This window comes from Phocoena phocoena, chromosome 14 (genome assembly GCF_963924675.1).
Source record: "Phocoena phocoena chromosome 14, mPhoPho1.1, whole genome shotgun sequence".
Classification (NCBI taxonomy): domain Eukaryota; kingdom Metazoa; phylum Chordata; class Mammalia; order Artiodactyla; family Phocoenidae; genus Phocoena; species Phocoena phocoena.
The window spans coordinates 65,926,278-65,952,612 of record NC_089232.1 but is presented as its reverse complement, the minus strand read 5'-3'; the positions used below and the strand labels follow the sequence as shown (position 1 = coordinate 65,952,612).

The 26,335-nt window shown below is 37.8% G+C and overlaps 1 protein-coding gene across 2 annotated transcripts in view; it reads left to right on the top strand.

The window, feature by feature from the left end:
* The window catches only part of LCLAT1 (lysocardiolipin acyltransferase 1), a 194,317-nt gene that overhangs the window by 69,393 nt on the left and 98,589 nt on the right, over window positions 1-26,335 (top strand). For both annotated transcript variants that reach the window (XM_065891171.1, XM_065891170.1), the window contains one exon: window positions 9,759-9,957. In XM_065891171.1, the coding sequence (XP_065747243.1) occupies window positions 9,759-9,957 (199 nt within the window). The remainder of the gene's footprint in view (window positions 1-9,758; window positions 9,958-26,335) is intronic.

Genomic DNA, 26,335 nt, shown 5'->3' with positions numbered 1-26,335 from the left:
CTCCTGATGGGTGGGGCTGCATCTCTGCGGGGGGGGGGGGGGGGCAGGGGGGGCCCAGCCCTTGTTTGTTTGGCTTAAGGTGTCCCATCACTGGAGCCTACAGGCTGTTGGTAGGGCCAGGTCTTGGTCATAAAATGGCGGCCTCCAGGAGGGCTCACGTCAATGAGTACTCCCCAGAACTATTGCCACCAGTGTTTTTGTACCCCCGGTGAGCCACAGTGTGTCCCCTCCTTTGCAGGAGACCCTCTAATACCAGCAGGTAGGTCTGGCCCAGGCTCTTATGAGGTCACTGCTTTTTTCCCTGGGTCCTGGTGCACACGACCCCTTGTGTGAGCCCTCCAAGAGTGGAATTTCTGTTTCCCCCAGCCCTGTGGAATCCCTCCTTTCAAACCCTGCTGGCCTTCAAAGCTGGATTCTCTGGGGGCTCCTTCTCCTTTTGCCAGACCCACAGGCTGGGGAGCCTGATGTGGGGCTCAGAATTTTCACTCCTGTGAGAGAACTTCTGTGGTATTGTTTTCCAATTTGTGGGTTGCCTACCCAGCAGGTACAGGATTTGATTTTATCGTGTTTCCGCCCGTTCTGCTGTCTCGTTGTCGCTTCTTTGTCTTTAGATGTAGGATATCTTCTTTGGTAGGTTCGAGTGGTTTTTTTTGGTTGATGATTGTTCAGCAGTTAGTTGTGGTTTTGGTATTTTTGTAAGAAGAAGTGCGCTCATGTTCTTGTACTTCGCCGTCTTGTCTCCACCTCCTCCATTTATTTTATAAAATGATAAAAATTAAGATTCAGATAACAGACTTTTTAAAACTTGTGACATTGATGTGATCAAGTCTCCCCGGTAACCACAGAATTTAGGAATGTTGTGATTTTCTGTCTGTGGGCTGGGTTGAAAACGTGTGAGGTAAAAGTGCATACAAAATGTATAGTAAATTCTTGGAACAGCTAGATATTTGCTACGAGGTCTGTGCATACTGCTCTGAGCACATGTCCCTCTGACCCTGAGAGCTGGTTACTCCTGATAGGTTTCCAGTCTATACTTCTCCCTTCTCTGGCACTGAACTGGTTTCAGCCCTTTGTTGTTGCTTAAGAGCAGTGCCTTCTCCAAAAACGAAGCGTTGTGCAAGCAGCCTCCTTTATCTTGAATGGGTCATATTCCCTGAGAGTGTTCTGTTCCTTCTTTTCCCTGAGCAACACCTGGAACTTAATTTTACTGGGTTTATTGACCTGTCTTGGTGGAGGTGGTGAGTATAATACCTGAAAAGGAGAAGAAGGAGGGAATACTCTTCCTTCACTTATCGAAGGGTCTTCTCTACCTGTTTCTTTTGAATGAGTTGTCTTTTTCCCCTCAGGCAGACTGCCATTGTTGTGTTTGTAGAGAGGAAAGTATCAATGCTGATGCTATAGACCCCTCAGGTGGAGGCTGATAGGTAAAGATTTCCAGAAACAGTGGTTGGTGGGGGAGTACCTACCCTGATAGAGTAGCCGTTTCTCAAAAGTTCCCTGTAAATTGAAGTTTAATAAATCGTTTACAGTGCACTCTCCTTCTCCTCATATTTTAAAAATAAATCCTGTGATGAATAATTTTACAGATTATATTCCTCCCTTGTTACAAGGTTAATTAAAAGTATTTTATTCAGGCATATCTGTTTTATGAAATGTGATATTGTTAAACTAAAAGTAGTCTCCTCCTTCTTCTCATTTTCTTTTCTCTATTTGTACTTAAAGCTGACTTTTGTACAGGCACAAACTAAAGGGATTGTAACCTACTGGTAGATAAATACCTGTGGAAAGGTATGGCATATTTAATTCAGATATAAGGAGAAGAATTAGGAGGTTTTGTTTAAAGGAAAAATCAAACTAAAAACCGAAGGGTAATGATGATCATAGCTATTGACCACTTATGTGGCAGATGTTATGCTAAGTGCTTTAATAAGACAGCTACATTTTAGGTGCCACCATTATCCCCATTTTACAGAAGAGGAAATGGAAGTTTTGAGAAATTTAATAATTTGCCCAAGTTCACATGCATAAGCAAATTACTTAAACAGAGTTGAGATTAAACCCAGTTTGTCTGCTGCCATTAGAGCTTTAGGTGATAAGAAAACTTTCAAGTGTTGGTCAGAGTCACCTGGCACCTTAACCATTCCAGGTGGTAAGAAACTCATTGGCACCTCATGATTGTTTCTAAAGAAGAAGGTTTGGAGTTCTTTTCAAGCCAGGGAATACCTGACTTTGGGGGCAGGGTGGGAATCTGAGAAACCAACAACTTGTAATAAAATCAGTTTCATTAGTGAGATGATTCGCTTGCAGTGGAAGAGGAAAGTTGGCAAGAAATAGTCATAGAAAGCCTTTTCTTTTTCTAGAGAAACTAAAGACATAGGTTGCTGAAATACCTGGAACAAGGAGCATATTAGTAAATACTCATTGGATGAGTGGACAAACATAAAGAAGTTTCAGGGTCAAACTATCTCAAACTTTAGAATCAAGAATTGTGCCGTATTCTCTCCTCTATTTGTTGAAAGAAAAATTTATATATATATATATATATATGTTTATATTTTTATAAATGTTATAAAATCATGCCTTTAGGGATTACGTCGTGTATCTTTAGTGTGTCACAGTCCACCTAGAGTAATTTTACTACGTATAAAATGTAAGAGCCTTGTAACAGTGTGGTGCGTTTATTCTCACATTCTTTGTGCTGTTATTGTCATATTGCATCTACTTACACAGTAAACTCTGTAGAACAGTGTTTTATCTAAATATCATCCATTTACAGTGTTTTTTGTTTTTTGGCTGCGTTGGGTCTTCAGTGCTACACACGGGCTTTCTCTAGTTGTGGCAGGCTGGGGCTACCTTTCGTTGTGGTGCGTGGGCTTCTCTCTCTGGTGGCTTCTCTTGTTGCAGAGCACAGGCTCTAGGCGCACAGGTTTCAGTAGTTGTGACGTGTGGGCCCAGTAGTTATGGAGTGCAGGCTCAGTAGTTGTGGCACACGGGCTTAGCTGCTCTGCAGCATGTGGGATCTTCCTGGAGCAGGGATCGACCCCATGTTCCCTGCATTGGCAGGAGGATTCTTAACCACTGTGCCACCGGGGAAGTCCCACAGTGTTCTTTATTCTTCCTGTATGGTACAGTTTCTATCTAGTGACATTTCCCGTCAGCCTGAAGAACTTCCTTAAGCTTTTCTTGTAGTGAGGGCTCCTGTAGATGGAGGGCTCCTGTAGATGGATTCTGTTTTTATTTAATTAAAAGTTAAGTTTGCCTCTATTTTTGAAGGCTAATGTTGCTGGCATTTCTGGGATGACTCCCCCTGCAGGGCTCCCCACCCCCCACTTTGAAGTTCCCTGTCTTATGTTCCTCTTGAAGTTCTCTATTGTTTTTGATAAAAAGTTAGCTATCATACGTGTTGTTGCTTCCCTTTATGTAATGTGTCATTTTCCTCTGGCTGCTTTAAAGATTTCTCTGTTTTTTAGCAGTTTGATTATGATATGCTTAGGTATAGTTTTCTTTATTTTGCCATGTTCCATTGGACGTCTTAGATCTGTAGCTTTGTTTTTGTCCAGATTGGGAAATTTGGGGCCATTATTTCTTTACATATTTTTTTCTGCCCCGTTTACTCTCTTTTATCCTTTTGTGTCCACAACTATATGTATGTTAGATTGCTTAGATTGTTACACAGGTCACCAAGTTCACTGTGACCCTCTATTTTGCCATCTCTAATCTGTGTTTTGTTTACACAGTGGATTTCGATTTAAAATACTGTAAAGTTCTAGAACTTACATTATTGGTTTCACTGCTTTCTTGAGATTCCTCAAGTTGTAATTACAATGACTATATTTTCCTGTAAGTCAGCTGGGTAGTTAAGTGTGGTGCCACTTACTCTGTTAGGGCCCTCATCCTCTTTTTTTATTTTTCTGTAGGAAATACTTTGCATTGAATGTTTGCATAATTCCTACACTATTAGTATATATCCTCCTTATCTTTCAGGCAAAATTTCTTTCTCTTAATAGAAGGATGTTTTGTGTTGTAACTTGTGTTTATTGAAAAAGTAGCAGCAGGATCCCTGTACACTCATTTATTTATTATTAATTTATTAACTCTTAAGTGTCGACCATCCTAGCATATGACCTCTGTCCTTGTGACCTCTGTCCTTGTGGAGATAGATAATAGTTCTCTACCTAAACTGTCTTTCCTAGTTGTAGATTTACACAACTTGACTAATTTCTTTTCTGGCTTTCATTTGACTGAAAGACTACTTCCTTTGTTAGAGGACAGAAGTTGACTTTCCAGGCCATGACTTTTTAGAGTTAGATTTTTAAATTCAGCTTTAAAGATATGAAGCCCAGTGTTTTGTTGCAGCTGTCAAACATATGATTTAATGTAAAATATTCATTTTGTGGTATTGTTTCAATCACCGTTACTCATTTATTTATAAAGCATTTCTCCATGAAATACTTATATTAAGTGAAATAAGCGTATTGTTCAGTTACATAAAATTAACCATCACAAGGAGCTATTTCTAATAAGTCATCTACAAACTGTTAAATAATTCTATTTATAGTCATTATAAAATCAGAGACATTTTGTTTTGAAAGTTATAAATTTTCAAGTCATTTACATAACTTTAAGGTTTTTATTTCATCATCTGTACAATAAGGAAATTGGAGTAGATGATCTTTTGAGATCCATTCCAGAGTCAGCAATGTGTATCTGATTCTAAAGCAAACATTTAGAGGTAAATTATTTTTTTTAATAACAGTCATATGTTGCTGCTACACTTCGTTTTCTCTAATGTGATAAATTTTCCACAGTGTATGACTTTTTGATTATAAATTACATGTTTTTGGCTGAATCTCTCCACCAAAACCGTAAGAGTTTTGAGTATTTTCTTGAGTTACTACATTGGTAGAAATCATTGCAATTGTTATGCTTTCCAGGGTCTAATCAATCTAATTTCTTTGGAAAGCCAATATAAGCAGACTGCTTATTCGTACAGGTATTAGAAACAGACTTTTGGTTTCACTGTTGGCCTTCCCACTTTCTAGTCATTTGAACTTGGCTAAACTACTTAGCTTCTCTAAACTTCTCTTCCTTCATCTGTTTAAAAATAAATAAATAAAGGAGTTCTACCCCAGAGTTATTGTGATGTCTAGATGAGATAATGAACATAGCCTTTCCAAAGTAAGCAGTAAATGTTTGCTACTATAAAAGTTTTAGGGGGTAGGCTAAACTACATTATCAAAGAAAGTTCAAAACATAGTGGCTGGAAAAAGGCAGAACTTTATCCACCCTCAAGTCCAGGTTGACAGGTTAGCTTTGTTCCCTGATGTCACTCAGGGACTCCGATTCCTTCCACCCAGCCTGGCATAATATCCTCTTCTATATGGTCAAGACTGTTCACTACCCCTTCTTTCCCCCACTCAGCAGGAAGTGGGGAGGGAAGGAAGTCCAGAGCAAGTGCTTTCCCTTTAGACCAGTGAATTACAAGTTGTACATAATCTCTCTTGCTCACCCCATTGGTGAGAACAGCTAAAAGCTGTAACAGAATCTGGGAAGTGTAGTCTTTTTTTCTGACAGCCATGTACACAATTAAAATCTATTACTCTGGAAGAAATGGACAAATTAACTGGACAAGTTCTGCCATAGCTGCTCCTACTACTGTTACTACTAGTACCAATACTGTTACAGCAGAATTATGTCATATCTCTATTTACCTTCTACAGCTTCACTTACGTGTACTAGGGTGGATATGGGGAGAGTGGAGAGATGAGACTGAATGTTTGAAATGTGAGTGGTCCGGTGCTGAATGATTCTTGTGTTTAAAACAATATGCAAACCAATAATTTCATCTGATGGTCAGTTGGAGAAATCTGGTCCAACATTTAGAAAAAACAGGCTGAGCTGGTCTTACTGATGTGTGCTGGTCTCTTGTAGGTACTTTCCTATGAGATATTCAAGGGTAATTTCAGCTATTCCTGACTTTTGCCTTATTACCTGTCTTCAGAGCTTATCACATAGGCAAGATTCAACCACCACTGTAGTGTTAAATTGGTGTATATTTGCAAAAACTTCTGTTACTCAACTTTTTAACTCACTGGCTTACTCACCAGTAGTGGCATATCGAGCAGAGAGTCATTCAGTTAGAAATGTATAGAAGTTGAATCCCTTGTAGCGAGGTTATAGAAAGTTGATGTTCTGGTTTTGAGAAAGTGAACACCTCTGTTAAAAGAAATGGAGGAAAAACTGTCAGGGTGTCTTTTATATCATACCTTCATACGGTGCTAATGGAGTTTTTATTTTGAAGCAAATAGTACAACAGATCATTTTTTATTCAGAAGGAATTTAGCTTTCTCTCCCCATAGGTGTACTTTATTTTAAGCAATCCCAACCAGTTAAAAATCATTTTTCAGTAAAAATAAATTAGGGTAAATGCATTTAGACTAATTATTGCTTCACAGAAATGGTCACAGATGATCTTTTCTTTTGTAAGCTTCTCCTGTTCCTTAAAATGATTTCATTGGCAAGATTTTTCTTATCTTACTATTTTTAACTGGCACATTTTCTGTTAAATGAGGTACCACAATAAAATCATTTAGAATCTTAGAGTTAGATGAGACTTTGAGGTCACCTAGTCTAACTTACCTGTGTGTCTGAGAATCCTTTCCTGAAGTCTGCAAAGTACGTCTAGTCTGCAATTCAGTCTCCCTTGGAACATTTTTGTAATGAGGAGTACATACCCTTGTTCATTTAACTTTTGAATGGTTCTCTTCAGCATAATCAATACTGTCAGGTCAAACTTTGCTTGTGCCCAGAGCAGTTTTTCCTTCTGAAAATTCTGAGTCTTTCCAACAGTGTTTGTTAGCTAATTACTGAGATTATTAGAACTACTTGGAGTTCTGTCCTTTCACCATAAATCATGTCATAGGAATCCAGCAGTCATTTTCTAACTCCCCATCTAGGACACATGTCTCTTCCACAGCTTGCTGATTCCATTCCCATCCTAGAACACAACAGGTGTTCAACAAACATAGATTACTGAATATAATTTCCGTCTAGACTGCTCCTCTTAAGAAAGGGGGGTCTCAGTCTTTGATGAATGACTTGGGATTGCACGTCTTTAAATAGCTAAGGATTTGAGGAGCCGGGCCTAAGCTTAGTCTGAAAAGCCAAGGCAGACTTGGAGATGAGGAATGTCATAGATCTTCCTTACATCAGACTAAGTAAAGATGCACTGGAGTAATACATAGGAACATGGGGCATGATGGCAAAACTGATTGTCTGTGATCATGAGGGGACCCATTCATCTTTGTTTTCATACACACTTGGAGGTAGTAAATAGTGGTATATAAAAGATCCTCAGAAATTAACTTATGTATTTCTAATTCTAGGCGAGATCTTTGACCAGTTAAGTAAAAGTCATGAGAATTATCACTCTTGGTTCAGTTTAAGACATAAAACATTAAAAAATTTTATAAGATTTGTTTCTTACTGCTAAAACTGTTATTTTCTGTACTAGAAACAAACAACAAATATGAGAAATATGAGAATAGTGTCTTTTTTTTTTTAAACAGTTTTTGATCTGGAATATTTGAATTCTGGCGTTCTTTATAGGCATTACAACTTTATTTCTATAGTGTATTTGTTATTCTGCTTTTGCAGGAGCTGTAAATAACGTTGACTGGGTATGTCTTATCTGGTATTAAAAATGATTAATGTGAACTAGAGATCTAGGCTGCCCAGAAGATTATATATAACTTTCAGGCACATTCTGATAGAGTGCTGGATGGCAGGGAGGAGAATACTTCATGATATGCTCCTCTACAGTCTAGGATTTTTTTTTTTGACATTCACTATAACGAAAGGCTAACGATTGTTTTGGGATTCATAGGAAACATGTATTAGAAATTACACATGTAAGGTTAGAGTTGGTGTTTGTTTGGGAATTATAGGCTTAAGGTTTTTAACTGTTTTCTATAGTACAACATACAATTAGTAGTCAGCTGCCTCTCTCTACCAGTTAAAGGAAGGGTTCCTTGCATTTCAGTTCTTTGCAAAATCTGAAAAGTATATCATATTTGGAATGCAGAGTGGGGTTGATCTAAACTAACCTTGGATGGTGACTTCAGACATGTCATCTGGGCCAAGACATATAATTCAGTGATTCACTTTGGTAGTTGACAGCCCTTTACACTTTAAGTGGAAAAGTGGTTATTTCTTGCTGTGGGTCCAAGTCTAGAGGGCTCCTCCCTGATCCTCTCCATCCTGAACTCTCTTCTACATTGGAACTTAAGTTCCCAGACTTTGGAGTTGCGGGGGCGGGGGGGGGGATTATAACTATTTGAGTGGTTATGGACGCTTTTGAAAATTTGACGAAAACCGCAGGCATTTTGTAGCTACTTTAGCCCAAATGATCATGTTGTACATCTTAACCCTCTGACTCTGTAATACTGTGGACATAATAACAAACATATCTAACTTGTTTTTAAAGCTAATATTCCTTTTAACTTGTTTTTTTCTTGGTCCTATTTGAGGTCCTATTGTTCTTTTGTATTATACTTTTTTTAAATATACTGAAAAATTAATAAAACATAAAGGCACTTTAATAAATAATTTTAAAGTGTAACTATCAGCCAAATCAAGAAGTAGGAAATTGTCAGCAAGCCACCTAGCTTCCCAGTCGCAACACCTTCCTATTTAGTAGACGTAGCTACTGTCCTGACTTGTAAGTTAGTTATTTCCTTGCTTTTCTTTTTAATTTACCACTTGTATTTTTACCATCTGTATATTTATCCCTAGAATATCTTAGTTACTGTCTGTTTCAGAAAGATTTATATATGGACACTTAATGTACATATTCGTTTGTTTTTTTTCTCTCAACATTATGCTTGTATGTTGTCCATGTTGCTGTAGCTGTCCATAGTTCATTTGTTTTCATTGTTGTATCATATTCCATTGCATAACTGTACCATAGTTTCTTTGCTATACTTTGATCAAAGTTTTCATAATAGTGCCAGAGAACTTTTGATTTTCTTGTCTTTTATGTGCTGTGGACCAGTTTTCTCTCCATTAATCAAATATTTATTAAGTAGTAAATTTGTTACATGTAAATTATTCAAAAATTTAAGTGGGCATTGAAATCAGTATTAATATGTTATTGTTCTTTCGAGAACTTCAGTCTGTAATTTATTTTCTTCTAAATATTTCATATATACTTTATGCCTGGCCATCAGAAAAGTTAATTAAGCAAATTTGGCAAATATTTGATCTTCTATGTGTCAAGCACTGTTGTAGGTACTGGGGCTGCAGCACTTTGTTTAAAAGAATCTTAGTACAGAAAGGTATAAAATGAAAAATTTGACTCTCTGTTCCCTCAGTCCTATGTTCAGTATTAAATTTCTTGACTATTCTTTCTATTAAAAAATTTAAAAATCCTTATATATGTATAACCTGAAAAAATTACACAGTGGAAACTTTTTGTACTTTTTCTTTTTGTCTTAATATCTTTTTGTCTTAATAATCCATCTTGAAGATTTCAATGAAAGTTAGCATTTTTAAATTAGGGAACTGCCAGAAACTTAAATTAGTAGAACAGTGCCTTCATGTTCTTCCAGATTAACTTCTTTTTCTTAATTTATTATAGAAGCAAGAATAACATGCTTTTGACTTATTAGAAATCAGATTTATTTATAGGACATGATAAAATTTACCTATGGAAAATCATAACTTTAAACTGTTAAATATCTGTATTGCTTTTTCTGTAGGCATTGCTGGAGACCGTGTTTGGTGTAAAAGTGATTATAACAGGCGATGCATTTGTTCCTGGAGAGAGAAGTGTCATTATCATGAATCATCGGACAAGAATGGACTGGATGTTCCTGTGGAATTGTCTGATGAGATACAGCTACCTCAGATTAGAGAAAATTTGCCTCAAAGCCACTCTCAAATGTGTTCCAGGATTTGGTAGGCTATTCACAAATTATTATAAGTTGTTCATTTATTTTATATGTGATGTACTCACTCTAAAACTACAGAATAACTTACTAAACTCCACTTAAGTATTAAAGCCTTTTCCACTTTTTTCCCTCGGGGATTATAGATTATTTTAATCCTTTTTCGGAAACATCTTACCTTGAAAGAGAATAAACTATTCACAAGGAAGTAGATATGGTCCCAGAAGGACCAAAAATTTGAAGAATATGAATTAATAGTTCAGTAACTTTTTATTACATGTCATACTTGTGGTAATTTAGACCAGAAAGTGGTCTGTGCTGATAAGGTACTTGAAAGGAACTGATTCATTCACATTTATCTAATAAATAGTAATTGAATAACCATTGGTTCCAAGCGTTATACCAGGTGCCGGTGTGTTCTGAACTTACCTAATCCATCACTTTTTTTTTTTTTTTTTTAAAGGCTTTTCACTGTCCTTGTTGTATACTATAATATTAAATATTTATTTTCCATAGTTAGGAAAGCAGCATGTTCACTGAGTGGTGGATAAGTAGGGATATGTCAACATTGCATGTTAAAGCTTAATTGATCTCCACTCTGTAATATGAAGTAGGGGTGAGGAACAGACTAAAAATATATTCAGACCAGTTATTCACATGAGTGGATGAAGCACCCACTATACTCCCTAACAGCCTCATCCATTAAATCTGTACTTCTTTGGTTTCCTATGTAATATTTCTTATTTGAATTCTTTGCTCTCTAAACCATGTGCCTATCAGTGTACCGAAATTGTGTAGGATTTGTGAGGGCAAAGGGCAGGCATTGTCCTCAGGATAGACTAGTAAGAAGCACTGCATGTTTTGTGTTTTAGTTGCCTTCATGCTAATAGTTTTATCTTTCTCTTTGTCACTTGCACAGTATTGTGCTCTCAGGATAGTCAGATTCCTTAAATGGCAACTGACTTTCCCTAGAGCAAACGTCCCCATAGAACCAGCAGGAAGCTGCAAGGCATTTTATGCCCTAGCCCCAGAATTCATATAGCGTCACATCTACAGTACATTATTGGTGGAAGCCATCACTGTCCTCACGGAGTCTAGGGGAGGGAGCATAGACTTCACCTCTTGATGGCAGAAATGCCAAAGATATTATAGTATTTTAAAAACTGCCACATTCCTAAAAAGACTGATCAAAAATGATAATGTCTTATTTATCATTCCTGATCCTACATAAAATAAACAGAATATTAAGAACATTATGTGAATGAGCTTGAAAATATATATGAAATCAACAAATTACAACTGACAAAATACAACTGACAAAATCTGATAATAATGAAAACAAATGAAAAAGAAAATTAAAACAGCTTCGTGTCTAATAAAGAGATTGAATCCATAATTAAGAGCCTTCTTACAATGGTTTTTGGAGGACGATGGCAGCTGCCTGATCTTCCTCATCTTTAAAAAAACAAAAAACATCCAATCAACCAGCAGAGGAAATAAAACCACATATCACTCATCTCTTCAGCATGACCAGGAGACAAGGCATTTAGAAGGTTCTGGTATGAAGTAGAGAAGTCTAAAAGAGTTCTTTCTACCCTCCCATCATTGCAAACCTGTGGGTTCTGAGAGTGGGTAGAGACTTAAGAGTAGAGAGGCATGGAAAACTTAGAGGAAGCACAGACAAAAGCATCTCCAGAAAAATTAAAGTCCAACACTAAATGCCAAAATACTGAACACAGGTCTGGACATAGTAGTTCACAGCACAAGATATAAGGAAGTGATTAGAAAGACAGTGGGACCTGAAGATGCCTCAGAGAAGTATTGCTTCTGAGGGAGAATCAGATATATAGAGAAGGGCTAGCTTCCCTTAGAAGTGTGGTAGTGAAGGAAAACAAGGAAATTAAAAATCCTGCAGGAATAAAAAGAGAGAGAAGCAAGAAATAACAGTCTTTGCTTACCCCACCCCCAAAATTATACAGCAAAACCCAATAACCATAAAAGGTTTTTAAATTCATAAAAGAAACTTAAGTGGAGGACAGAACTGAAAAACTGAAAAGCCAAAAAATGTACACCATAACACAACACTCCAAACTGAATGGATTATCATTAGCTAAGCATTTGGGGATATTAAAAAAAAAGAAAGATACTTTTGAGAAATACAATGAACAGTAATAGACAAGAAAACAAGGAGAAATATAAGTTGAATTCAAGGAGAAAAAAGAACAAAAAGGCAAAAAAGGCAAAATCATGTCAGAAATGAGCGAATTATGAAATATCCAAGAGGAAAATAATAGAGTAAAATGAAAAGAGCAATACAAGAAAACAGAAAATGACTCAACAGTGAAAAGCTGAAAGCATTTCCTCTAAGATGAAGAACAGGACAAGGATGTCTACTCTCAGCCACTTTTTTTTGTTGGCCATGCCATGCAGCTCGTGGGATCTTAGTTCCCTGGCCAGGGATTGAACCTTGGCCACAGCAGTGACAGCACCGAGTCCTAACCCCTGGACCACCATGGAATTCCCACACTCTTGCCACTTTTATTCAACATAGTCTTGGAAGTCCTAGCCACAGCAATCAGAGAAGAAAAAGAAATAAAAGAAATCCAAAAGAAATCCAGATTGGAAAAGAAGTAGTAAGACTGTTTGCAGAAGTAGTCACTGTTTGCAGATGACATGGTACTACACATAGAGAATCCTAAAGCTGCTACCAGAATCAATAGTGTCAAAATGACTATTCTACCCAAGGCAATCTACAGATTCAGTGCAATCCCTATTAAATTATCAATGGCATTTTCCACAGAACTAGAACAAAAAATTTTTTTAATTTGTATGGAAATACACAAGACCTCGAATAGCCAAAGCAATCCTGAGAAAGAAAAACAGAGATGGAGGAACCATTCTCCCTGACCCTAGACCATACTACAAAGCTCCAGTCATCAAAACAGTATGGTACTGGCACAAAAACAGATATACACATCAATGGAACAGGATGGAAAGCCCAGAAATAAACCCACACATACATCTATGGTCAATTAATCTATGACAAAGGAGGCAAGACTATACAATGAAGAAAAGTCAGTTTCTTCAATAAGTGGTGCTGGTAAAACTGGACAACTACATGTAAAAGAATGAAACTAGAACATTCTCTAATGCCAGACACAAAAATAAACTCAAAATGAATCAAAGACCTAAATATAAGATGTGATACTATGAAACTCTTAGAGGAAAACATAGGAAGAACACTCTTTGACATAAAACACAGCAAGGTCTTTTTCAATCCATCTGCTAGGGTAATGGAAATAAAAACAAAAATAAACTAATGGGACCTAATTAAACTCAAAAGCTTTTTCACAGCAGAGGAAACCATAAGTGAAACAAAAAGACACCCCACAGAATGGGAGAAAATATTTGCAAACAATGCGACCGACAAGGGATTAATCTCCAAAATTTACAAGCAGCTCATGCAGCTCAATATTGATAAAACAAACAACCCAATCACAAAATGGGCAGAAGACCTAAATAAATATATCTCCAAAGAAGACATACACATGGCCAAAAGGCACATGAAAAGATGCCCAACATCACTAATTATTAGAGAAATGCAAATCAAAACTACAATGAGATATCACATCACACCGATCAGAATGGCCATCATCAAAAAGTCTACAAACAGGGCTTCCCTGGTGGCGCAGTGGTTGGGAGTCTGCCTGCCGATGCAGGGGACGCGGGTTCGTGCCCCAGTCTGGGAAGATCCCACGTGCCGCAGAGCGGCTGGGCCCGTGAGCCATGGCCGCTGAGCCTGCGCGTCCGGAGCCTGTGCTCCGCAGTGGGAGAGGCCACAGCAGTGAGAGGCCCGCGTACCACAAAAAAAAAAAAAGTCTACGAACAATAAATGATGGAGAGGCTGTGGAGAACAGGGAATCCTCCTACACTGTTGGTGGGAATGTAAATTGGTACATCCACTATGGAGAAAACAGTAAAAAATAGAACTGCCATATCATCCAGCAATCCCACTCCTGGGCATATATCCAGAGAAAACCATAATCGGAAAAGATACAGGCACCTCAGTGTTCATAGTAGCCACGACATGGAAGCAACGTAAATGTCCATTGATAAAGAAGATGTGGTACATACATACAATGGAATATTACTCAGCCATAAAAAAGAATGAAATAATGCCATTTGCAGCAACATGGATGGACCTAGAGAGTATCACACTAAGTGAAGTAAGTCAAACAGAGAAAGACAAATATCATATGATATCATTTACATGTGGAAGCTTAAATAATTATACAAATGAAGTTATTTACAAACCAGAAACGGACTTACAGATGTCGAAAACAAACTTAAGGTTAGCAAAGGGGAAACGTGGGGGATGGGGAGGGATAAATCAGGAGCTTGTGATTAGCACACGCAAACTACTATATATAAGATAGATAACCAACAAGGACCTACTGTATAGCACAGAGAACTATACTCAATATTTTATAATAACCTGTAAGGGAAAAGAATCTGAAAAAGAATGAACATATGTATACGTATAACTGAATCACTTTTCTGCACACTTGAACCTAGCACAACATTGCAAATCGACTATACTCCAACACAATTTTTTTAAAAACCAAAAGAAAATAGAGAATGAAAGGGAGAAAAAAAGAAAAAAAAATTGTCAGAGAGAAAGTAGTTGAAATGGAACCTAGTTAGAGGAGTTCTAACATCTGTATAATTGGAGCCTCTAAAAAAGACAGTCAAAACAATGTAACTTAAATATTACAAGGGTGATATTTAAAAGTACGACCCAAGAAGAATCTTGGGTGCAAAAGACAACTGAGAATTCCCTGGGTGGCGCACTGGTTAAGAATCCACCTGCCAATGCAGGGGACATGGGTTTGAGCCCTGGTCCAGGAAGATCCCACATGCTGAGGAGCAACCAAGCCCTTGCACCACAACTGCCGAGCCTGCGCTCTAGAGCCCGTGAGCCACAACTACCGAGCCTGCGCTCTAGAGCCCGTGAGCCACAACTACTGAGCCCGTGCACCACAACTACTGAAGGCCACCCACCTAGAGCCCATGCTTCACTACAACCCACCGCAGTGAGAAGCCCACACACCGCAATGAAGAGTAGCCCCCACTTGCTGCAACTAGAGAAAGCCTGTGCACAGCAATGAAGACCCAACACAGCCAAAAGTAAATAAATAAAAATGAATTTATTTTAAAAATAAATAAATAAATAAAAGACAACTGGAGGACTTCCCTGGTAGCACACTGGTTAAGAATCTGCCTGCCCCTGCAGGGGACACATGTTCGATCCCTGGTCTGGGAAGATCCCACATGCCGTGGAGCAACTAAGCCTGTGAGCCACAACTCCTGAAACTGCGTGCCAAAACTACTGAAGCCCACATGCCTAGAGCCCATGCTCCACAACAAGAGAAGCCACTGCAATGAGAAGCCCGTGCACTGCAACAGAGTAGCCCCCACTCGCTGCAACTAGAGAAAGCCTGCGCTCATCAACAAAGACCCAACACAGCCAAAAATAAATGAATAAATTATTTTTAAAAAAATAGTTCATAAAAAAAAAAGATGACTGGAAAGGCAGTTCCAACATGAAGGTATGAGGAGCTCTGTAGACCCACTTCCCAGGAAAACTGGTGAAAATTCTGGTGAAGTAACAGCCGTTTATTTAAAGTCTCCAGAAATGGTCCGAAGGACATACAGCAAATGAAGAAACATTTATTCAAGAAAATTTATACCAAGACTCATCGAGAACAATGATAATCTGTGGTATTTGAAACAAGACACACTTGTTTCCTCCCACCTCCCTGTTCAGCCAGACAGAAACTCTGCTCCAGACTAGTACAGCCAGGAACACAGGGCAACCCACAATCAGGAGGAATCTGACAACTCTGAGCATCTCCCTCAGGAGTGGAGGTTTTGAACCCCACATCTAGTAGCACCCCAACTCTTAACACCTGCACGTGAGAGATGAGCCTTCAAAACATCTAGCTTTGAAAGCCAGTGGAGACCCATAGGATATAGCAAACTGAGAAATAGTTTTTAAAGGGCCTTGCACACTTCTGTGGCTATACTCTGGGACCCAGTGCAGAGGCAGCTGAATGAAAAGCCCCCAGTCTTTCTGTGAAAGACGGCTATTTGCTTATATTCCTTGCTGTGGTCGGAGGGGCAGCCTTCTAATTAAACACACATCTAAGGGCAGACTGTAATCTAGAAACCTTGGGGGTGGCGATATCACTCTCCCTCTGGCCCACCTCTGGTCACCAGTGTCTCCGAGAAAGGAGCTTGTATACTTGTCTGGCACTCTGACTTTTGTGGCTGTCACCCAGAAAACACATCCCTTGATAACCTGGCTCTTGTAGCCAGTGGGCTTGTGTTTGGGGGGAGGGGGGAGGTCAATGGGACAGTAGCAAATAAAGAAAGAATTCTTAGAGCCAACCATTACTCTAGAGCTTATTTAGCTTGGAGGGAGGAGACATAAAAGCCCATCTCCAAGTCTTCTCCTGAAAGAACTATATTTACATACTTTAAAAGCGGCTGCCTGAGGGTTTGACTTCCAATTGGCCTGAATCTAGGTGCTGAGATCCTCCCCCGACACTGGCATATCCATCCTCAACTACTGGGAGCCACTAAAAATAAAGTAGGCTGCTTGGACAATCACAAAGGTTTAAGAGACAGCCAAGAACTAGAGCAGGGTTGAATGATAAGGTTCATCTCCTATAGGAGGACTCTCCTACAAGCCTGGGAGAGGTGGGTATTATATCTAATGCATAGAAACCAACACAGAGAGTCAAGGGAAATGAAGAAACACAGGAATATATTCCAAATTACAGAACAAGATATAACTTTAGGGAAAGATGTTAATGAACTGGAGACAGGTAATTAACCTGGTGGTAAAGAGGTCAAAATTACAGTCCTAAAGAGATGCTCGTTGGGCTCAGGAGAACAATGCATGAGAAGTTTAACAAAGAGATAGAAAATATAAGAAGTCACAGAGCTGAAGAATACAATAACTGAACTGAAAACAGAGGGTTTAACGGTTTAAGCAGTAGAAAAGGGTCAGTGAACTTGAAGACAGGTCAGTAGAACATAACCAATCAAAGCAGCAAACATAAAAACTGGAAAACATTGACAATAAGGGAATTATGGGACAACACCAAGTGGTCCTGCATTTACATTATAGAGGTCCCAGAAGAAGAGAAAAAGAAAGGGGCAGAAAACTTATTTGAAGACACAACAGCTGAAAGTAGCTCAGCCTGGGGAAGGAAACAGATATCCAGATCCAGAAAGCCCAGAGAATTCCAAATAAGATGAACTTAAAGAGCCTCACACCAAGACACATAATTAACTCATTATTGACAGGGGATTTTTGCAAAAATTAATGCCTGTGGCCAGTGATTTTTGTTTTGGTCAGCCAAAAATTAATTGTTATTTCACTAACACTTTGTGGGTTATTACATTCAATAGTTACACCTGACACACCTGTAAAGTCTTCTAATTTTCATGAAATGTCTTCAATCCACTCTTCTATAGAAGCAAAGGAGAATTCTGCAGCACTGAGTTTCATTTTCACTTTCTGTATCATCAGAATCAATCACTAAGGTTTTTTTGTCTTTTTGTTGGTCTGATATTCACATCGTCTGAATCAGAATGATATTCTGAAGAACTGTCTTCTGAGACACTAGTATATATGTCACTCAGACAGTCAGAGAAAGTATCTGCATAGAATTCACCAAAAAATTCTTCTCCACTCAGAATTTTGCGATATGTCATTTTGAAAATTTTACGTTTATAGTATACACAAGGTTGGAACAAAAACCTAACGGAGCGAAATGTGAATGATATTGACAATCACAAGTTGTATAATGAACCCTTGATCAATTTTAAGCTCTAACAACTTTGCACAGTGATGTTAATTGTATCACTCTCTAAAAACATACTGATACATCTCCTTTCAATAACATTCAGGTAACAAAAGATATATTAATATGTCTCCAGTCAATAATGTGTTAAAGTGTCAAAATTTAAAGATATGAAGAGCATTTTCAAAGCAGCAAAAGGAAAACAACTTGTTATACACAATGGAACCCCATAAGATTATCAGCATATTTTTCAGAAGAACCTTTGCAGACCAGACGGGAGTAGCATGCTATATTCAAAGTGCTGAAAGAAAAAAACTGCCAGTCAAGAAAACTGTATCTGGCAAAGTTGTCCTTCAGAGTTGAAGGAGAGAGAGAGGTTTGTGGACAAGCAAAAGCTCAAGGAGTCCATCTCCTCTAGAATGGCCTTACAAAGAAATGTTAAAGGGACTTCTTTAAGCTGAAAAGAAAAGGTGCTAATTAGAACTGGGAAACATGAACATATAAATATCCTTGGTAAATATAAATATATAGTAAAATTCAGGATAATGTTGTAAAGGTTGTGGGTTAATCACTTCTAAAGCTAGAATAAAGTTTAAAAGACAAAAGTATTAAAAATAACTATAGCTACAACAATTTTTAAGGGATACAGAAGATAAAAAGCTGTAAACTGTGACCTCAAAAACATAACATGGTGGGGGAGTAGTAAAAATGTACAGCCTTAGAATGTGTCTCAACTTAAGTTGTTATCAACTTAAAACAACTGTTATACATTATTTTATGTCTCATGGTAACCACAAAGGAAAAAACTGTAGCAGATGCACAAATGATAGAGAAAAAGGAATCTAAGCCCACCACTACAGAAAATCACAAAGGAAGAGAGCAAGAGAGGAAGAAAGGAACAAAGGAATTACAAAACAGCCACAAAACAATTAGCCAAATGGCAGTAAGTACATAGCTATCAATAATTACTTTAAATGTAAATGGATTAAATACTTCAGTTGGAAGACAAAAGTGGCTGATGGATTAAAAATAAGACCTATCTTTATGGTGTCTATAAGAGACCTACCTCAGGTCTAAGGACACACACAGACTGAAAGGGAAGGGATGGAAAAAGATATTCCATGCAAATGGAAACCAAAAGAAAGCTGAGTTAGCTGTACTTCATATCAGACAAAATAGATTTTAAGACAAAGTCTGTGATAAAAGACAAAGAAGGTCATTATATAATGATGAAGGGGTCAATCCAACAAGAGTATATAACATATGTAAATATTTATGCACCTAATAAAGGAGCACCTAAATACATAAATGTTAACAAACCTAAAGGGAGAATAGCAATTCAGTAATAGTAGAGGACTTTAATATCCATTTTCATCAATAGATGATTTTCCAGACAGAAAATCAATAAGGAAACATTGGCCTTAAGTCCATTGGTCTGACATATAGTTTAATAGACATATATAGAACACTGTATCCCAAAGCAACAAAATGCACATTTTTCTCAGGCTCACATGGAATATTCTCCAGGATAGATCATATGTTAGGCCTCAAAACAAGTTTTATTACATTTAAGAAGGTTGAAATCATGTCAAGGAATCTTTTCCGATCACAACGTTATGAAACTAGAAATCAGTTACAAGAAAAAAAAACTGGAAAACTCAAGTATGCGGAGGCTAAATAACATACTACTGAACAACAGTGGATCAAAGAAGAAATCAAAAGAGAAATCAAAAAATACCTTGAAACAGATGGAAATGGAAATACAACACACCAAAACTTATGAGATGCAGCGAAAGTAATTTTGAAAGGGGACTTCAATAAACAGCCTATCTTTATACATCAAGGAACTAGAAAAAGAAGACTAATTAAGGCCCAAAGTTAGAAGGAAGGAAGTAAATGAAAGAGAAATTGAAAAGACAGTAGGAAAGATCAGTGAAACTAAGTTGGGTTTTTGACGAGATAAAGGAAACTGACAAAGCTTTAGCTAGATTCACCAAGAAAAAAAGAGAGGACACAAATAAAGCAGAAATGAAAGGGTAGTTGTACAACTGATACCATAAAGCAGAAATGAAAGGGTAGATGTACAACTGATAACACAGAAATATGAAGAATCATGGGAGATTGCTATGAACAATTATATGCCAGTAAATTGGACAACCTGAAAGAAATGGATAAATTCCTAGAAACATATGACCTAGGAATCATGAAGAAATAGAAAGTCTGAACAGACCCATTACTAGTAAGGAGATTGAATCAGTAATCATAAAACCCCCAACAAACAAAAGTCCAAAACCAGATGGCTTCAGTGGTGAATTGTACCCAGCATTTAAAGAACTAATACTATTCCTTCTCAATCTCTTCCCAAAAATAGAAGATGGGACTTCCCTGGTAATCCAGTGGTTAAGACTCTGTGTTTCCAATGCAGGGGGCACAGGTTCGATCCCTGGTCAGGGAACTAAGATCCCACATGCCACTCAGTGCAGCCAAGAAAAGAAGAAGGAAACTTCGAAAGTCATTTTATGAGGCCAGCATTACCCCAATACCAAAACCAAACAAAGATGCCACAAGAAAATTAGAGGCCAATATCCCTGATGAACATAGATGTAAAAATCCTCAACAAAATGCTAGCAAACCAAATTCAGCAGTTCACTAAAAAGATAATACATTATGATCAAGTGGGATTTATCCTAGGGATGCAAAAATTGTTGAACATCTGCAAGTCAATCAATGAGATAAAAGGAAGGATAAAAGGCATTGATAAAAGGAAGGATAAAAATTATCTGATCATCTCCATAGATGCAACAACAACAAAGCATTTGACAAAACTTAACATCCATTGATACTAAAACTTCCAGCAAGGTGGGTATGGAGGGAATGTATTTCAATGTATTAAAGGCCATATATGAGAGGCCCACAGCTAACATCAGACTTAATGGTGATGGAAAGCTGAAAGCTTCTTTTCTAAGTTCAGGAATAAGACAAGGATGCCCATGCGCTCGACTCTTATTCAACATTATATTGGAAGTTCTAGCCAGAGCAATTAGGCAAAATTAGATAGATTACATACATAGCATCCAAATTGGAAAAAAAGAAGTAAAACCATCACTATTTGCAAATGACATGATATTATATATAGAAAGCTATGAAGACTCCAGCAAAAAACTGTTAGAATAAATGAATTCAGTGAGGTTGCACAATACAAAATAAAAATCTGTTGTGTTGCTATATACTAATAACAAACTAAACAGAAAGAGGAATTAAGAAGACAATCCCATTTACAATGGCACCAGAGAATAAAATAGGAATAAAGGAGGTGAAATACTTGTACCCTGAAAATTATACAGTATCAATGAAAGAAGTTGAAGTAGACAAATAAGGTATTTGTGCTCATATCTGAAAGGAAAGCTATTCTGTGCTCATGGATTGGAAGAATTAGTATTGTTTAAAAGTCCATACTGTCCAAAGCAATCTACAGATCCAGTGCTATCCCTATCAAAATTCCAATGGCATTTTTTGATAGAAATAGAACAAACAGCCCTAAAATTTGTATGAAACCACAAAGACTCAGAATAGCCAAAGCAGTCTGGAGAAAGAAGAAAAAAGCTAGAGATATAATGCTCCCTGATTTCAGACTAGTTACAAAACTGTAGTAATCAGAACAGTATGGCATTGGCATAAAAACAGACACATAGATCAGTACAAAAGAATACAGAGCCCAGAAATAAACCCACACATATATGGTCAATTAATTTATGACAAAAGAGCCAAGAGTATACAATAAAGAAGGGATAGTCTTTTCAATAAATGGTGTTTGTTGTGAAAACTGGACTACTACATTGCACTGTACACAAAAATTAACTCAGTGGATTAATGACCTGAACATAAGACCTGAAACCTTAAAAATCCTAGAAGAAAAAAATAGGTGGCAAGCTTCTTGACATTGGTCCTGGTGATGACTTTTGGATTTGGTACCAAAAGCAAAGGAAAAGCAAAGATAAAGTGGTACTGTATCAGACTGAAAATCTTCTGCACAACAGAGGAAACCATCAACAAGATGAAAAGGCAACCTATGGAATGGGAGAAAATATTTGCAAATCATATATTTGACAAAGGGTTAATATCCAAAATATATGAAGAACTCATATAACTCAACAGCAAAATAACAATCCAATTAAAAAATGAGCACAGGAGATCAGTGGACATTTTTCCAAAGGTGACATACAAATGGCCAACAGGTGCATGAAAAAGTGCTCAACAGCACTAATCATCAGGAAAATGCAAATCAAAACTATGAGATACCACATCACACCTGTTAGAATGGCTACTGTCAAAAAGCTGAGCAATAACAACTGTTGGTGAGGCTATAGAGAAAAGGGAACGCTTGTGCATTGTTGGTAGGAATGTACATTGGTGTAGAAGCTATGGAAAACAATATGGAGGTTCCCCCAAAATTAAAAATAGAACTACCATATGATCTGGTAATTCTGCTTCTGGGTATTTATTGGAGGAAAACAAAAGCACTAACTTGAAAAGATACCTGCACCCCCATGTTCATTGCAGCATTATTTACAATAACCAAGACATGGAAACAACTTGTGTCCATTGGTAGATGAATGGATAAAGAAAATGGTAAATATAGACAGTGGAATATTACTCAGCTATAAAAAAGGATATCCTATAATTTATATCACCTGGATGGACTTTCAGGGCATCATGCTAAGTGAAAAGTCAGATAGAGGAAAACAAATACGACATGCTTTCACTAATTTGTGAAGTCTCCCATAATAAAAAACCCAATAAAATAAGATAAAATAAAATTCCCCCAAAACACAACTGAATAGATACAGAGAGGCCAGGATTTGGGGGTGGGCAAAATGGGTGAAGTTGCTCAGAAGGCACAAAATTCCAGTCATAAAATAAATAAGTTATGCAGATTAATGTACAGCATGGTGACTATAGTTAATAATACTCTTGTGTATATATATATATATATATATTTCTCTTGTATATTTGAAAGTTGCTGAGAGTAGATGTTAAAAGTTCTGATAAGGAAAATATTTGTAACTATGTGGTGATAGATATTAACTTAGACATACGGTGGTCATTTCGTGACATGTACATATATGGAATCATTTTGTTGTACACCTGAAACTAATGTAATATAATGCATCAGTTACATCTCAACTTAAAAAAGAAGTAGTACAGCTTTATTGGGTGGTGTGAGGATTAAATTAAATGCCAGTAGAGTGTTATTTGCTGCTGCCTGTTATTTCTGTAGTTCCCTTTGGGACATCCACCCTCCCACCTTTTGCCTTAACAGAGATCCATATTAGACCTCTGGTTTTTCTAGTGTCTCACAGACCCATGTTCTCTTTCCCTGACCACCTAATCTTTATTCTTCCTATTCTGCAATGGTATACTCATTTTTTAAAATAAATTTATGTATCTTTATTCATGTATTTTTGGCTGTGTTGGGTCTTTGTTGCTGCGCGCGGTCTTTCTCTAGTTGCAGTAAGCAGGGGCTACTACTCTTCGTTGCAGTGCGTGGGCTTCTCACTGCGGTGGCTTCTCTTGTTGCAGAGCACGGGCGCTAGGCGCGCTGGCTTCAGTAGTTGTGGCTCGCGGGCTCTAGAGCTCAGGCTCAGTAGTTGAGGCGCACGGGCTTAGTTGCTCCACGGCATGTGGGATCTTCCCGGACCAGGGCTTGAAGCCGTGTCCCCTGCATTGGCAGGCGGATTCTTAACCACTGCACCACCAGGGAAGCCCCTATACGCATTTTTAACATTGCTAAAACTGTCTTCTCTCTTGTTTGAGTTTCTGTGTAAGTATTTCATTCTTAGCTTTCCCATTTTCTTTTCCCAAAAGATATAAGCTCCTTACAGTGTCTCTCACCATTGTAGGCTCTTAAAGTATTTGTAGACTTGATAGGATTTCATAAAAATGCAAACTATTAATGAGAACAGATTTTGGATTGAAGAAAAAACCGATTTTAGAACCTTTAAAGTGAATAAGTGCAAAGTAAATTAAGCAAGGCAAAAGTGTAGGCAGGAAAAATAAAACGGAATGTGTTTGCAAATGGAGTATTAATGTTGGAGTTTGCAGGGGAAAATGAAAGGGGAAGAGAATGGATGTGTCCTATTGGTCAGCTCTGTCCTGCTTCAGACTATGCCAGACTTAGCTTGTTGACACTTGCCATGACTTTAGGGTGTATTTAATGTTGCTATGTATAATTATTTCTAAATAAATGTTTGCTTACCAGAGTTTGGAATATAATTATCTGGTTTCTTTAGTTCATTTACGAATGACCAAAGGGAAATAATATTATATATCTGTAGTGCCAGTTTGGAGAATGGATGAGAATTTAGAATTTGAAAGTTTTTTCTTAAAGTATGGAAGTAACAGACTTAACCTAACAGGCTAGGGAAGAAACCATTAAGAGTGTTTAGATTCCAGTTCACGTTGTAAAGAGTTTTGGTAAGCTAAGCTAACTAAACTGTTTAGAGTCTGCTAAGGTATGTGAAATTAGATGTTAAGGAAAAAATGTCTGATAGATTTCAACTATTTATAATGGTGGTTTAGACATAGGTTTTTATTTTTAGTCAACTTCATAACCACTTAGTAACAACGCAGGAAATATGAAACCCAGAGGTGTCATGAAAAGTCCATTTGCCTGGTGTTTTTGTACCAGGAAATTCGTGTGCCATCTGGCCCACCCAGCTCATGGCTCCTTGGTTTTTCTGGATCATTCGTTAATCACACTTGAGTGGCAAAAGGGTTGGAGGCTTTTAGAAAGCACAAAAAGAGGAGTAAACATTAAATGGATAGTGATTTAAAAAGTTGCCAAGTCGTGGATTAAACTAAACTCTCCCTGACGTATACCTCCTGATTTCAAAGTAGATTGTCATATAATCCTGCTGTTCTCAAACTGCAACATAAGGTAGTGGTGAAAACTAGGAACAACCACAAATTGTGAAATATATCTAGATTGTTCCAGAATGAGATCAGGGACAAGAAAGAAGTAACAGCATGGCCTCTGATGAATGCTTTTATCCACTCTCAGTTTGTTCAAGGCATGCAAAGTCTGAGTGTATCCTTACAGGCCCCTGTGCTGGTCCTGTTTTAGCTGGATAATTGAAACTGGGTCAGAGGCTTTTCCTAAGTCCGGCCTCCCTGAGAATAACCTGTCTCCCAAAATATTAAAATTTTTTTGGTCAAATCTGATCTATAGAAATAACTGGAATTTTAAAAATATGCCTTTGGCATTTTATAAGCATTCTTCTCTTTTTAAAGACCATGAATAAAAACTACTCGGTTAAAATCTATTGTATACCTTGCCCAATACACTGGAGAAACAGTGGTTATAGCGCACGCTGCTGTTACACATGAACATGCTGCAAAACAGGCATCATACGTTAGCTGGAAAGATAATCCATCTTATGTGGTCCAAATTTCAGTTTTAACTGTATTTAATGTATAAGTGTTAGATATAAATTCATTTAAAGATATTTCTCACACAGTTTTAAGAACCACTAAATTTACTGAAGTCACCTTAATTTTATTAACTATTATATAGTAAGTACAAAGAATGGATAATTTTCTATTTGAGATATTTACAGTTTATAATACCCAACTTTATCTTCGGTGAGAGGGAAGACTCTCCCTCTCCTACCCAGCTTCCTCCTACTTAAAATCGACATTCATTAAAACTAGAACCATCTTTAAGCCATGAATGTCTTTGACACCATTCAATTTGGTGGACCCTTTTAAAATTTAACAACACTTCATGCTGCTGTCCTATTTTACAACTCAGAGGGTAAGATGAATACATTTCTATATTGAAGTAAGACTCTCCTCAAGAGTCGGTATCAGTAACACCCCGTTCCTACCAGTTTCTTTGGTATCCCTGAGGCATCAGTTTTATTACCTGCGTCAGCTAAGTGAGGAATTACTAGTTACTAGTCACCCTGAGTAACAGCTGCTTGAGAGTTCCTAGAAGGAATCTTTACAGCAGGGGTCCCCAACCCCCAGGCCAAGGACGGGGACCAGTGTGCAGTCTGTTAGTAACCGGACCGCACAGCAGGAGGTGAGCAGCGGGTGAGCGAGCCAAGCTTCATCTGCCACTCCCATCGGTCTCATTGCCGCCTAAACCATCACCCCCTCCCCACCACCCCCGTCCGTGGAAAAATTGTCTTGCACGAAACCGGTCCCTGGTGCCAAAATGGTTGGGGACCGCTACTCTACAGCACATATATTTGACACTCCCTCTGTGACCTATCTTCAAAGGCGGCTTTTAGTCAAGGATTCCTAGCTACTTAATTACTAAACTGTAGTTCTTACTCTTACAGCAAATTTTCTTGTCACCTGGCCACAAGAGACTGATTATTTTATTGCTTCCTACTGTAAATCATGGAAGGTTTCCCAGCACCTTTCTTTCCTGTGTTGTTGCATTTGTTACTAAATACCTAAAGGCCAGAGAGGATGTTTTACTATTTTTAACAATGTATTTCTATGATA